This window comes from Protomyctophum bolini (assembly GCF_963924005.1).
Source record: "Protomyctophum bolini genome assembly, chromosome: 3".
NCBI lineage: Eukaryota > Metazoa > Chordata > Actinopteri > Myctophiformes > Myctophidae > Protomyctophum > Protomyctophum bolini.
In genome coordinates, this window is record NC_137864.1 from 43,316,504 (window position 1) to 43,330,000 (window position 13,497).

Consider the following 13,497-nt stretch of genomic DNA (forward strand, 5'->3'; position numbering starts at 1 on the left):
AGTTCAAGTCCGTTGCTCTCCCCAGGTTGGCGGAGGGTGTGTATAGCAGTCAGAACTGCAGCATCACTCCCAATCTTCCGCCGTAGTCTGAAAACCCACCTTTTCAGACTCCATCATGGCCCATAGCACTTACCCTACCCCCTTAGATAGCAATTCTGTAGAATTAGATAGCATTTGATACAGACTTATAGCATGTTATGTAGACAACATAAGTGCATTGTATGTAGTCATAGCACGTCATAGTACATATGTATAGCATAGTAGTATAGATGTATAGTTTCATTATAGATATTCCACTGTTACTTTCTTAGCTTACGCATGTTTCATGATAAATGTTTTTATGTGATGTATTCCCATTTCCCATGCTTTTTTTTGTTCTTGCTTAATGTAAGTCGCTCTGGATTAAGAGCGTCTGCTAAATGCCTAAATTGTAAATTGTATAGAGCCCAGGATCACATTAGATAATTGACACAGGGGTGAAAAATTGATTACAAAATCGTGGGATATCCTTTTATATATATGTAATATAATTATTACACTAATTACACTATATTGTCGAGTATAGCCAGACAACTATTCCACAATCAATCTCCGAATGCTATATAGAGTCTGGAACTCGTATCATGTCTGTCCACGAAAATACATTTAAAAATATCTTTAGATTTAAAATTCTCCCCTTTCTACTGATAAGCAAGCTATATATGCTTCGATTACATTTGCGCGACTGTAAAGATGAAACGGGAGTGGGGAGGAGGCTTAATTCACGTCCGCTTTCGCCTTTAATCATCAAAAGGGCTTCCGTGCTCCAGACTTTTTGAAAATTGTGGGAGGCCATGCGAGACACACATGGGACACTGAACCGGAACAGGACATGGGTTCTACAGTTATGTACAGAGCCCATTGCGATGTAGTCCAGTTTTCAAGAAATCTTAATTAAGGAATGTGATGTGATTTCACTGCAATCTCATTTCAGCATCAGAACATAATAATACTGATAATGACCTTTTTTTCCCCCTTTGTCTCTTTTTAGAGTAACACAATCATAAACACAGCCATTTTGACCGGCGAGCATGTGTCACTCCCTGTGATCGCGCTGGCCGTGGCTCATGACGGGCAGGTGTCCGATGTCACCACTGTTGTCAGGTGTCGGTCGACCAACGAAGACATTATCAAGGTAGAACACACACACACACACACGCATGCACGCACACACACACACACACACACACACACACACACACACACACACACTCATGCATGCATGCACACTCAGGTTCAGGGATCATAGAACGCACACAGGGAGTGTCATCATTGGGAAGCAGTGAAAAGAGCACGAGTCGTGATCAGCCAAACTCCCCTGCAATAAAAATTGCTTACTCTCATCATTAATTGCACCTTCTCTGGCTTCCCATAGCAGCAAGGATCACCACAATGTTGCATTTTCTAAATAACGAATCGCATTGTCTCAAGTCTGTGTGTGTGTGTGTGTGTGTGTGTGTGTGTGTGTGTGTGTGTGTGTGTGTGTGTGTGTGTGTGTGTGTGTGTGTGTGTGTGTGTGTGTGTGTGTGTGTGTGTGTGTGTGTGTGTGTGTGTGTGTGTGTGTGTGTGTGTGTGCGTGTGCATGCATGCGTGCCTGTTGTCTCTGCAACAGGTGTCCAGCGATTGCTCCACCCTCTTTGTGGACGGCAGCGAATCAGGGATGGGGAGCACCTGTGCGCGGGTGGAGTTTCAACTGGGCATGCTCAGTGGGTCCGTGTGTGTGGCGGTGTGGGCTCCCTCGGTGCCCCTGCGAGTGTCCCTGTCAGACCCCGTTCTCAACGCTATCGTTGGTTGGAACCACTTCACAGAGAACGGGTATGTGGGTCCATTATTCTATAGTGCTTCTCACCCAGGGGGTCATTAAGAGAATGTTATAGTATTATGTTATAGTGGGTCCCAGAGGTTTTTCTTTAAATGTTATAAAATGGCGGTCCGACGTGCCCCAAATGCATATCAAACTAGCAGTCCTTGAAATCAAAAAGGTTGAGAATCATTGTTCTTTTCTTAACTGCCCAAATGAACGGAAGCCAGTGGATTCCGTGTAAATCAAAGTACACTGTATACTGTGAGTCATGACAGATATTACCAGGTATGAGTCAGCTGAGTACAGATTCTCTTGACACTGCTGCTTACACTTACTGTAGAGTGCAGACATTCACACGAAGCAATTCCACAGCATATTGTTTTGTATCAAAACTGCTAACTGAATCCAGGTCTCCTGTGCAGCAGCACAAGTTCTGATTTACTTTTGTTTGAACTAATAGAGCCTGCATGCTTTGCTCAGGGGAGAAATTAAAAAATTTGACCTTCAGGTCAATTTTCCATGACATTTGACCTTCAGTTCAAAGCATAAATAGGATTGTGTCAGGATAGGTATTAACATACTCTAGTACACCGTACAGATTGGACAAAATATCTTTTTATTCACAAAGACAAAAGTTACATTTGCATGCAAGTAGTTATTGTTGACCAATGTAGGAAACGGCTCTTTAGTTGAGTAGTGTTTCTAAGCTGAAACCTGCTTGAGTTGAACAAGAAATTGAATAATGTGTGAGGCGGTGGGAGAGCGGTGGGATTTAAGATATCCGATGCTTAAGAAGGGATTAGCCTACACAGAAAGTAGAAACGTTGTAATGCCCCAGATGTTACAAAGGTGAACTCTTGTCTGCTATTGCCAATACGAATGTCTGCTCTGCTCAGCGCCCTCCATTCTGTTCCACTCAGTAGAGCAACGGACACAACAAACTATATAAATAGATAATACTGTACTGTATACAGTAGGTGAGGTAGAGCAGGGGTTCTCATCTCAACGTTTTTTGGCCGGGGACCCCCGGAAATCATCGGCAGCACGGAATTACCCAGTCTCCATAACATCTACACCACTCGTTGTATGAAAAAAGCCCACAACATCATGGAAGACACCAGCCATCCCGCAAATACCCTGTTCAAACTATACTCCCTTCCAAAAAACGCTACCAGAGCATCAAATCTCGTACCACCCGTCTCAGTATCAGTTTCTACCCTCAGTCAGTCAGGCTGCTGAACAGCTGACCTTGAACTGTATTGCACTGTTTTGTCACTTTTTTCAGTTTTTTTGTCTTTTCTTGCACTATAGATGTTTGTTTATGTCCTGTGTATGTAAGACTGAGAGTGCTCTGAGCTAAAATAATTTTCATTGTATTTATACTCTGTATCTATACACATGACAAATAAACCTGAACCTGAACCTGAAATGCTTTGGCAGTGTCTCGGGCCCCCTCCCGCCCCCCAATATAAATGGACTGCTACAATAACCTTAATAATAGAGACAATACACCATAAATAAATACTGAAACCAGATACAGTATAATCATTAGGGAAGGTGTATGCATGTACTACAGTATGTGTACTATTAGTAAACTCTTTCTTTTTGCCATGTTTGAATTTGAATCCTGAAAAGTAACGGTTATGCATAATCGTTGCTGTCGGGAGGAAACCTCCTAACTCCATTTTTGAGGGTTTAGATAATTTTTTTGCATAAATCAGTGCTATTGAACACCGTTTACATCTGTGTTTCGAAAAAATTGAACCAATGGAAAGTAGTAAAAAACACCTCTTAACCTCTTAACTCCATTGGACCCTCAAAATGTCTGCTAAAGCAACTAACTCCACCACCTCTCTCCCTCTCATGCTCTCAGTAATTGACAATATATAAACTCACCAAAACTTTGATGAGGCAGTAGTGCTTTGTTTTGAAAATATATGTTTTTCTTAATTACCTGAAAAAATTGTAATTTTCATTTCCTGAAAAATGAACATTTTGTGGTTAAGAGGTTTTTTCCCGAAAGCAGAGATATGAAGTCTCCACCCGACAGAGACAATACAAAAGAAACCGGTCACTGGTCTTACTGCCCTCTCTCTCTCTCTCTCTCTCTCTCTCTGTCTCCAGTTGTTCTCCGTTATTCCAGCGTTCTACAGTCCAGGTTCTGACTCAGTTCACGGCCCAGGATGCTCGGGGTGACGCCACACACCTGCTGGGCTCGTCGGACTGGTTTGTGGACGTGTCGGAGCTGCTCCACAGCTGGCTGAGAGTGGAGGACCCGACGGTGGCCGTCCTTGGAGAACGAGGCACCGTGGTCGGCCTACGCCCTGGCAGAACATCGCTGCATGTAGGTGATGATTTATGACTGATAGCAAGGGGCCAGCTAGGCACTCCAATGTTGAAGCGCTGGGCCCTAGTGGTAAGAGGAAGGACTGCAGGCGGACCCGTGGATTCATGACGAGGAAACCCGTGCAGCTGGGCTTTAACATTGAGCGCTCGGTTGCACTTCCGCATTGGACCTCCAAAATGTGGAGGTAAAATGCGGAAATGCGCCCAAAAAGGTGCTTCAAAACGCCACTGAGCAACTTCCACTGACATGAATAGCGGGGGGTCAGTGCAATAACCAGCTGGCAATGATGGACCAGCCCATTTCTGCTTTCAACTGTTATTTAAGAAAACAATATTCTTATTTTGAATTATGAAACGAATTATGAAAGTCTGTCTGTCTGTCTGCCTGCCTGCCTGCCTGCCTGCCTGCCTGCCTGCCTGCCTGCCTGCCTGCCTGCCTGCCTGCCTGCCTGCCTGCCTGTCTGCCTGCCTGCCTGTCTGTCAGGTCATATCAGAGCAGTGGGACGGGGTGCTGGGGAGTTGTGACGTCACGGTGTCTTCTGAAGCCGTGACCCTGGGTGACCTCTTGGTGCAGGTGGTCGGCGGCCTCGGCATGTCCGTCAAGGCCAACCCCGCCCACCCTGCTGTCGTCACGACGACGGTGACGGCCTACAACATCCTCTACGAATATGGACAGGTTGGTGTACATCCTGTGTGAATATGTACATCCTGTGTGGATGTACATCCTGTGTGGATGTAGATCCTGTGTGAATGTATACATCCTGTGTGAATGTATACATCCTGTGTGAATGCACATCCTGTGTGAATGTGTACATCCTGTGTGAATGTCTACATCCTGTGTGGATGTACATCCTGCGTGAATGTGTACATCCTGTGTGAATGTACATCCTGTGTGAATGTGTACATCCTGTGTGGATGTGTACATCCTGTGTGGATGTACATCCTGTGTGAATGTCTACATCCTGTGTGGATGTACATCCTGTGTGAATGCAAGGAAGCTCTGAGAAGGAAGAGAAGTGGTCACGTGACTGGGCTGCGCCATGACACTTTCATGGACACTTTCATGGGAGCCAAACTACCCGGAAGTTTGGCAGAATGCATTGGAGTAAAAAAAAAAAGGCTAACCTAAGATATAAACGGTTTATATATAGACGTTTAAGAAACACCTAATCAACGTCTAAGCTAAGCCTAAACCACAAAAAAACTGTTCTTTTTGCCCCTTTCCCTCTCTCTCTCTCTCTCTCTCTCTCTCTCTCTCTCTCCAGGAAGCCTCCATCAGCACGTGGCTCCAGTTCAGCGATGACACGTCGTCCCTCCTCTCCTCCTTCGACGGCCTTCCCTTCTCCCTACGCCTCTCCTCGTTGGCCGAGACCGTGGTCGTGGTGACCCCCGGTGACCCCTCTGTGACCCCCGGTGACCCCTCGGTGACCCCCGGCCGCGTCCAGCGCGTCATCGCCCAGGGTGACGGGGGCGGGCCTCTGCTGAGGGCGGAGCTCCTCGTGGTTGCCTGCGTCGACCGACCGGTCACTTCCAACTCCGTTTTTGACGGAGGAGCCGGGGGAGGAGGGGAGGAGCCCGGCAGACCGCCGACCAGGAGGCTGGCGAGGGGATCCGGTTGGATAAGAGTCAACCTGGACTCCGACTTCCTCCGGCCAATGGGGAGCGAGGACGGGGACGGTGAGGACTTGGAGTATGACATTTCGGACATGCTGGTCGAATCGGACGGCGGCGTCTACACGGCGAACTTCGGCGGCGACAACGGCACCGCCGACGGGTATCGCGGCAGGGCCGCCGGGAACAGCGGCGCAAAGCGGGGCCTGGAACAGGCTGCTCTGAGGCCGGACCTCCAGGAGAGTGACCTGTACTTCTCCCCTAGCCAGGAGAGAGGAGGAGGAGGCCGTCGGGACAGGGAGAGGGAGCTGGAGCTGGAGGTGGGGGCGGGAGTGGTCCTCTCTCTCCTCTGTCTGTCGACCGTCCTCTTCTTGGTAAACTGTCTCCCCTGTGCGGTGAGAGAGAGGCGGAGGAGGAGGAAAGGGGTGTCGGACGGAGAGAAGGAGGAGCGGAGGGGGGAAACGGAAGGCGGGGCGCAGGAGGAGCAGGGGGAGGAGGAGGAGGAGTGGCCGAGGAGAAAGGGGGAGGAGGAGGAGGAGGAGGAGTGGCCGAGGAGAAAGGAGGAGTGGCCGAGGAGAAAGGTGGAGGTGAAGGGACAGGAGGAGGAGCTGGGCGAGGAGGCGTGGCCGAGGAGAAAGGTGGAGGAGGTGATAGGACAGGAGGAGGAGCTGGAGGAGGAGGCGTGGCCGAGGAGAAAGGCGGAGGTGATAGGACGGGAGGAGGAGCAGGGGGAGGAGGCGTGGCCGAGGAGAAGGGAGGAGGAGCAGGGGGAGGAGGCGTGGCCGAGGAGAAAGGTGGAGGAGGTGATAGGACGGGAGGAGGAGCAGGGGGAGGAGGCGTGGCCGAGGAGAAAGGCGGAGGTGATAGGACGGGAGGAGGAGCAGGGGGAGGAGGAAGGAGACGAGAAGAAGAGAGAGGAGAAGAGGGAGGAAGTGGAAGTGGAAGACGTTGAGGAAGTAGAGATTGTTTGTTGACGGATGTTGTTCATTATATAGAGATGACACTGAGATGTTTCTATTGGGGGGAAACCAGGTCCAGAATTAACCACAAAACACTTAAAAGGACAACTTTGGGGTTTTTTCAACCCAGGTTCATGTTAAAGATGAGGTAAAAGATGAGTGTTCATTTTATTTAATTTTTTTCCATTTGCTGCTTTCTTTAGTTTTACCGATTTTTAGCTATTTTTGAGAGAGAGGCTGGGGCATTCCAACACGTGGCTAAATGTGTTTTTATTTACAAAGTTTTATGCTGATTTCTTTATTATTATTTTCTATAGTCCTACTAGACCCCAGGAAATTAAATCTGCATGGCCACAAAAGATCACGGGATCTATTGAATGTGAAGGGGGAGGCACAATCACTGAAGATGTGTCCCAGTGCATCTTAGGATGTATCTTTCACTCATAATAAATAACAATAAAGAAATTAAAGTTAAAAAAAGAAAACTTGTTCTAATGCCAAAGCAGCAAATGAAAAAGAATAAAAAATGAAATAACACTCATCTTTTACTTTCAATAATAACAACCTAAAACATGAACCTTGGTTGAAGAAAAACAAACAAAACAAACAGCAGATCGACAAGCTCACAGCTCAATCATCACCAGCAGTGCTTGAGTGGTTAATGTATGTAAATATTTGTACATAAAGCACTATTGTACTGCACAGTAAAACCCTGATTCACTTAACTCATTCTGACCTGAGATCAGATTCATACGAGGTTTCCACTGGACACACACTGGTCTGATTTACCCATATTCTGACCTGAGATCATATTCTAAAAATGTCAGTCGTTCTTTGATTTTTCAAAAATAGCAGACCTACAAGCTCGTAGCGCGCCACTCGGTTGGCGCGCTATGAGCTTGTAGACCTGATATTTTTCAATAGCGTGGAAGTTAAATTGGAGGAATTTAGTTTCATACTGTAGTCTGGAAACAGTGGAAAGCCACAATCATTACAGTAGCTGCAATCCAGGCTTTTTCAGGTTTTAAAAAGTGGTGTGTACGTGGCCCAGCCGCCCAGGTACCATGGGGTCCTTGAGGAGGCATTTAATTTCAGCATGATTCCATACACTTAAATAATTACAATACAAAATATGTACAGTTGTGCGAGTGTTATTTTCATTCATTGATTAAAACCTTTATTCTCAAAAGACAATGATGAGCTTTCCCTCATTTGCAGTGTCTTCGGGGAACATCACAGTATACAATTAAAAAATGTCACATCAAAATTCACATCAATGATAAAGAAAAACAGAATCCTTCCCATATCTATGTCTATGAACAGAGGGTATGCGTGCCGTGATATCATCATCATATCCGTAAGTTATGAACGATACTGAGTGGCAGAGAAATAACTACTTTCTGACAGCCAAACAGAAAAGTCCTATGTGACTGCATTAAGCGACGTCAAACAACGTTAAACTCACTGCTCTAATGCATATCGAACTGGGGTGGGGCCGTCCGGCTCAGGAGTCGAACCCGCGGCACGCCGTCCGGCTGGCTTGGCACTGGCAGCCTACGTGCTCAGACTTTTAAATTTAAAAGGTTCAGAATCACTTGCCTGAAGTTGAACCACACAGGATGTAAGGCAAATTGTCCCATCTGGTGGTCAACAGTGGTACTATGATATTTTGCTAAAAGCATAACTCACATGACACTCATTGTAGTCCTTTTCAATTCATACCTACAAGCAATCATCGCTTATGATGTGCAGAAAAGAATGGGTCGCCTATAGCAGAGGATGGTTTCGATCCATCGACCTCTGGGTTATGGGCCCAGCACGCTTCCGCTGCGCCACTCTGCTGTACAGTAGACTAGGCCTACGCCATGTTGAAAGCTGTTCTCAAAACTCATGACTTCATCAATACTCCCCCGACCGCATTTTTCTTACTTCATGAGGTTGCTGTCCCTCGTGCTATTACTAGGGATATGCATTTAATCAGGTACCGTCACTGTAATATTTCGCAGAGCGCCACCGCGAGTGTGACCTAGCAGGTTTATATGCGTATATTTCGTGGTACAGATCCCGGACAGCAGAGTGGCGCAGCGGAAGCGTGCTGGGCCCATAACCCAGAGGTCGATGGATCGAAACCATCCTCTGCTATGTGTTTTGTAAATTATGGCACAGAGTCGCAAAACTGGACATGGCTATGCATTTAATACATTTCCACGGGTTCAGCACTACATAAAAGCAAGAAAGAAGATGAAATATAGAGGATAATGTTTCACCCCGGCATTTTAATTTTGGATGGTTTCCACCTCACGTGGAAAATGACTAGCTTTAGTCAACAGGAGTCGCTGTTGACCAGCTGTCATTCTGTCAAATAAAAGTCTACATTATGACCGTGCCTGGCTCGCAGTTGCAACATAAATACCGGTAATGTATTTTTCAAAATGTTCACGTGTTTACCCAATGTCTTAGTTTGACTTGTTTAGGACACAAGAAAGTAAGCATTTAGTTGCACCTACTTGAAACTTGAAACATATGATATTGCTTTGTAAACTAGAGGGCTTTGTTCAACTGAAATGTAGCTGTGTGAAAAAAATATACACTTCAGAAATACTATTCGGAAATACATAAAATGATCATAGATTAACAAAATCAAATCAAAACATTCTATATTTTCATGTCAAGGACCCCCAAATTGATAATGTATAGCCTATTTGTCCAAATATTTTCGATATTTTTGAATAGCCATGCAGAGATTTGATGTAGACCTACAGTAGAGTTAAAACTTGAAGTGGTTCAAATGAAGGGATGAATGATGAAGGGACAGGTTATTTAAGGTCGCGCACGCCCCCAAGTTTGGTCACACACACATGCACACACTGACACACACACACACACACACACACACACACACACGATTGTTACAATTTACAAGCTTTTTGTTTAGAAGTAAAAAAGAGTAAAATAAACAACTCGTATTGTAAACATTACTCGACCGTCCAGTAGAGTCGTCAGTGCTTTACCAAGCTGGTGAAAAAAGCTTCTACACAAGACTGCGTGGAACAGAAGTCTCCATCTTATGGAACTCAGCCTGAGTTTCTGCAGGTGTTAGCTTAGCTAATTAGTAGCTGATGTAATTCATTTCATCATTAATTTCACTTGATGTTCCCTGGTAAAGCAGGGTGAGTCAGCATTGTTGTTTTATGTGAGTCAGCATTGTTGTTTTATGTGATGTGATATTAGTTATTATTGAGCTCTGTTTGATTGTGATGCTGAGACAGGCTATGAGGCCTACACTACACTCAGTGGTAGGCCTATGAAGTAACCAGTAGGCCTACATGTATGTACTCAAGTACTTATAGGTACACTTGTACAAGCTTGTAGGCTACTTTATTGGAGTATTTAGCTATTTAGTATTTGGAGTATTTAGCTGCAATTTTCAATACAATTATTGTAAAACTTGAGTTACTGTGTGCGTGTGTGTGTGTGTGTGTGTGTGTGTGTGTGTGTGTGTGTGTGTGTGTGTGTGCAGAGACGGATTCTACCTATCTGTCTGTGTCCCTTTTATGCCCATACATGGAGATTCCTGGATTGATTGATTGATTGAAATATGTATTAACAGTTTGCAGAATTACAGTACATTCCAAGCACAAACTCAATACAAAGACTGTTAACTGTGAGTGGACGACCCACTTACAGCATTACACTTGTTTACAAGAGGTTCCACCATGTTCAATTCATCAAAACAGACGTACAGTATAGACACTTCTATATAGACAAAGAACAGAAACAGGAATTCATGCAGTGGTACCAGGAGGTGCATGCATAGTCAAAGAAACCTTGTACGAGGGCTCCTGTTAAGGTCTTCAAGGTGTTTTTGTTGACCAGTGAGGAGATCCTGTAAAGGAATCTTGTTCTTTGGTTGACTTTTTTGATTACGTTGGTGGCCATTTCATCACCGGAAAGATTAGCCTCCAGGATGGAACCTAGGTAATTTCATCTTTACGTGTGATAACATTGTCACCCACTCTAACCAAGAAGCCATTTGCCTTGCTGAGATTACTATTATACTATCCAAAGAGAATGGATTCAGTTTTTCCCAGGTGTAAAGATAGTTTGTTATCAGCGAGCCAGGTGCAGATTCTACCGAGTTCAGAGCTGAGGGCCTTTTCAACCTGCAGTTTTTTCCTGTCCGAGACTAGCAGTGCAGAGTCATCTGCGAACAAGAACAAGTTGCAGTCACATGCTGAAGTCATGTCGTTTACATATATTAGGAACAGTAGAGGCCCTATAGTATGCCTTGTGGAACGCCACAGCTCACTGGGAGGGGATGGTGGAGGTGTTCCATTCACCTCCACCATCTGTTCTCTCCCCTAGATTTGTCTCTCTATGTCCATTTATTCCTATATGGAGTTCTGTGTCAGGCATGCCCAAATATGGAGAACTGGCCTCTGCCTGGGCTCTGGAGGGGCCCTGTCCACACACACACACACACACACACACACACACACACACACACACACACACACACACACACACACACACACACACACACACACACTCTAATATAATAGTATTTAAACAATGTTTTTTGGAAACCTCTGACAATCATCCATAACCGTACCATTTTAATCCACCAGCTCTCATAACAAATGATGAAGAAGTTCGTATTGTGATGGTCGGATAGGGGATACATTAAAAAAAATCTTCTCCCTGTGACGAGGTAAGGGATAGGGCCTATCCCTTACATGGGCTACTGGCCACATGTGGCAATTTAAACTTTCTTGGACCGTAGATTTTTGATTGGTATATTATGTTGCTATAGCCTATCTCTCCTCACTCTCTCTTCTACAGAACAGTGACACTCTTTTGATCATAACTTGTGTTCTTTTAATCTCTCACTAAACTAAAATCCCACTACTGTGGTCTGATCACGTTCATCATTGCCACTGTCTGTCACTGAGCCATATCATTTGCTTCTATATTTTTGACTAAATGTCGCCCCCACAAGTCGTCTTGGAAAATGGCACCATAGTTCCCTTTAATTAGGCCACAGCTGTGTGACAACTGACAAGCTGTACACACTACACTACGCTACGCAGATTGAAAGAAATAAACTTGTTATAGATCCCCCCCCCCCCCCCCCCCCTTTTGAACCTGGAACATGCGCTTTTTCCTGTTTTGAAACTTAAGTGAAACACGGTATTTAGTTTATGTCTGGACTATTCTGGAGCCTGCATTCTTGTATATTATTTGTCCCCGTTTTATTGTGAAACTATGACACCTTAAGTTAACTCACTCCTGCTCAAATTCTACCGGTTTCAAGCCATATCAAGCTCAAGAGTCAGTCATCAATCAACTGTCAACATCAACAAACGTGTCACAGTGAGTAAAACATGACAGTCCAACCATTTTAGAGTTGCTCTCTCTCTCCTCTCTTTCAAAACCTCACTTAAAACCCACCTCTTCAGGATAGCTTTCCCAGCTGAGGTCTCGTTTATCCTTTTATATTTTTAACCCTGTATCTGTTATGTTTTGCTTTGATTTTTTTTTCTTAATAAAGTCTGTTCCTAGTGTTCCCATGGAAAGCGCTTTGGGTATTTAGAAAAGCGCTATATAAATTTGAGCTATTATTATTATTATTATTTATTAACTGTCCAAGTTTAGTTAAGTGTTTCTGTGAGATTGTGAGCTGAGCACGTTGAACCGTATTCTCTGGTGTGGAAAGGCACTAACTAATCTAGGGACAAAACTGATAATAGTTCTATTCTAACAAGATCAACCAGTTGGTATAGATAATAATAATAATACATTTTATTTATAAGGCGCCTTTCAGGGCACTCAAGGTCGCCGTACAGGATAAAAACAGTACAACACAGTTAAAAGCAGTAAATATAAACTAAGGCACAGCTTGCAGCAGAGGACACAGGTCACACAGAGTCATAGGCCTGCCTAAACAGGTGGGTTTTGAGGTGAGTTTGAAATATGGTGATAAGAGTCCACCTCTCTTTGATGTTTATTCTAATTTCTAGCATTTTTGATTGATTGATTCTTTATTGCAGACTCAGGGGAATCCATATCACAGTACAGAACAACACAATAGATAGAAAGAATAATAATATAGAAAGAAATATACAATAAAAAGAGTTCCACCATATTCAGTTTCGAACATACAGACAAGTTCGCCAATGGTTCCACAGTCTGGAGGAGAACCTGACAGAACTACGTACCATGTTAGTGATGACATTAATGATGTCATTTACTGACTCAGATACCCTACACATGAATTTGTACATAAGATTGCGTAGCACAGCAGAGCAGGTGGGAACCCCAACACTGACAAACATTTGACTTGCACTGGAGCTTCTTGGAGCTCTCAGAAGCAGCCTCATACAGTCATTGTATGCCACTGTCAATCGCCTGATATTGGCCTGCTTGTAGCGGCACCACAGGTGGGCGGTGTACAGGGGTGTACAAAAGGATTTAAAAAGTGAGATCTTCACTGGTACTGAGCACATGCTACATTTTCTACATTTGTTTGTTTGAATATGGAAGTGCCTCTTAGGTTGTAGCGGCTCTCTCTAGGCCAGAACGGCTCGGGAGCAGTTGATTGTGTGCCTTATACATTGTTATTGTATCTGGTGTCTGGTGTCTCTGCTTGTGTTTATGCACAGAGTTTCAGCTATAGTTCTTTTTTTCCCCCTTTTTCTAATAGGATTGTATTTAGGAGGAATTGCTGGTTTTGGCGGC

At 44.6% G+C, this 13,497-nt stretch overlaps 1 protein-coding gene across 1 annotated transcript in view; it reads left to right on the forward strand.

The window, feature by feature from the left end:
* Window positions 1–13,435, forward strand: part of tmem132a (transmembrane protein 132A) — a gene marked incomplete at its 3' end in the record, with an annotated part of 21,181 nt that extends 7,746 nt beyond the window's left edge. The window contains exons 10-16 of the mRNA XM_080759058.1: window positions 1,031–1,174; window positions 1,652–1,854; window positions 3,968–4,187; window positions 4,674–4,865; window positions 5,455–6,268; window positions 6,400–6,660; window positions 13,422–13,435. Of these exons, the coding sequence (XP_080615184.1) occupies window positions 1,031–1,174; window positions 1,652–1,854; window positions 3,968–4,187; window positions 4,674–4,865; window positions 5,455–6,268; window positions 6,400–6,660; window positions 13,422–13,435 (1,848 nt within the window). The remainder of the gene's footprint in view (window positions 1–1,030; window positions 1,175–1,651; window positions 1,855–3,967; window positions 4,188–4,673; window positions 4,866–5,454; window positions 6,269–6,399; window positions 6,661–13,421) is intronic.
* Between the last annotated feature and the right edge of the window lie 62 nt (window positions 13,436–13,497).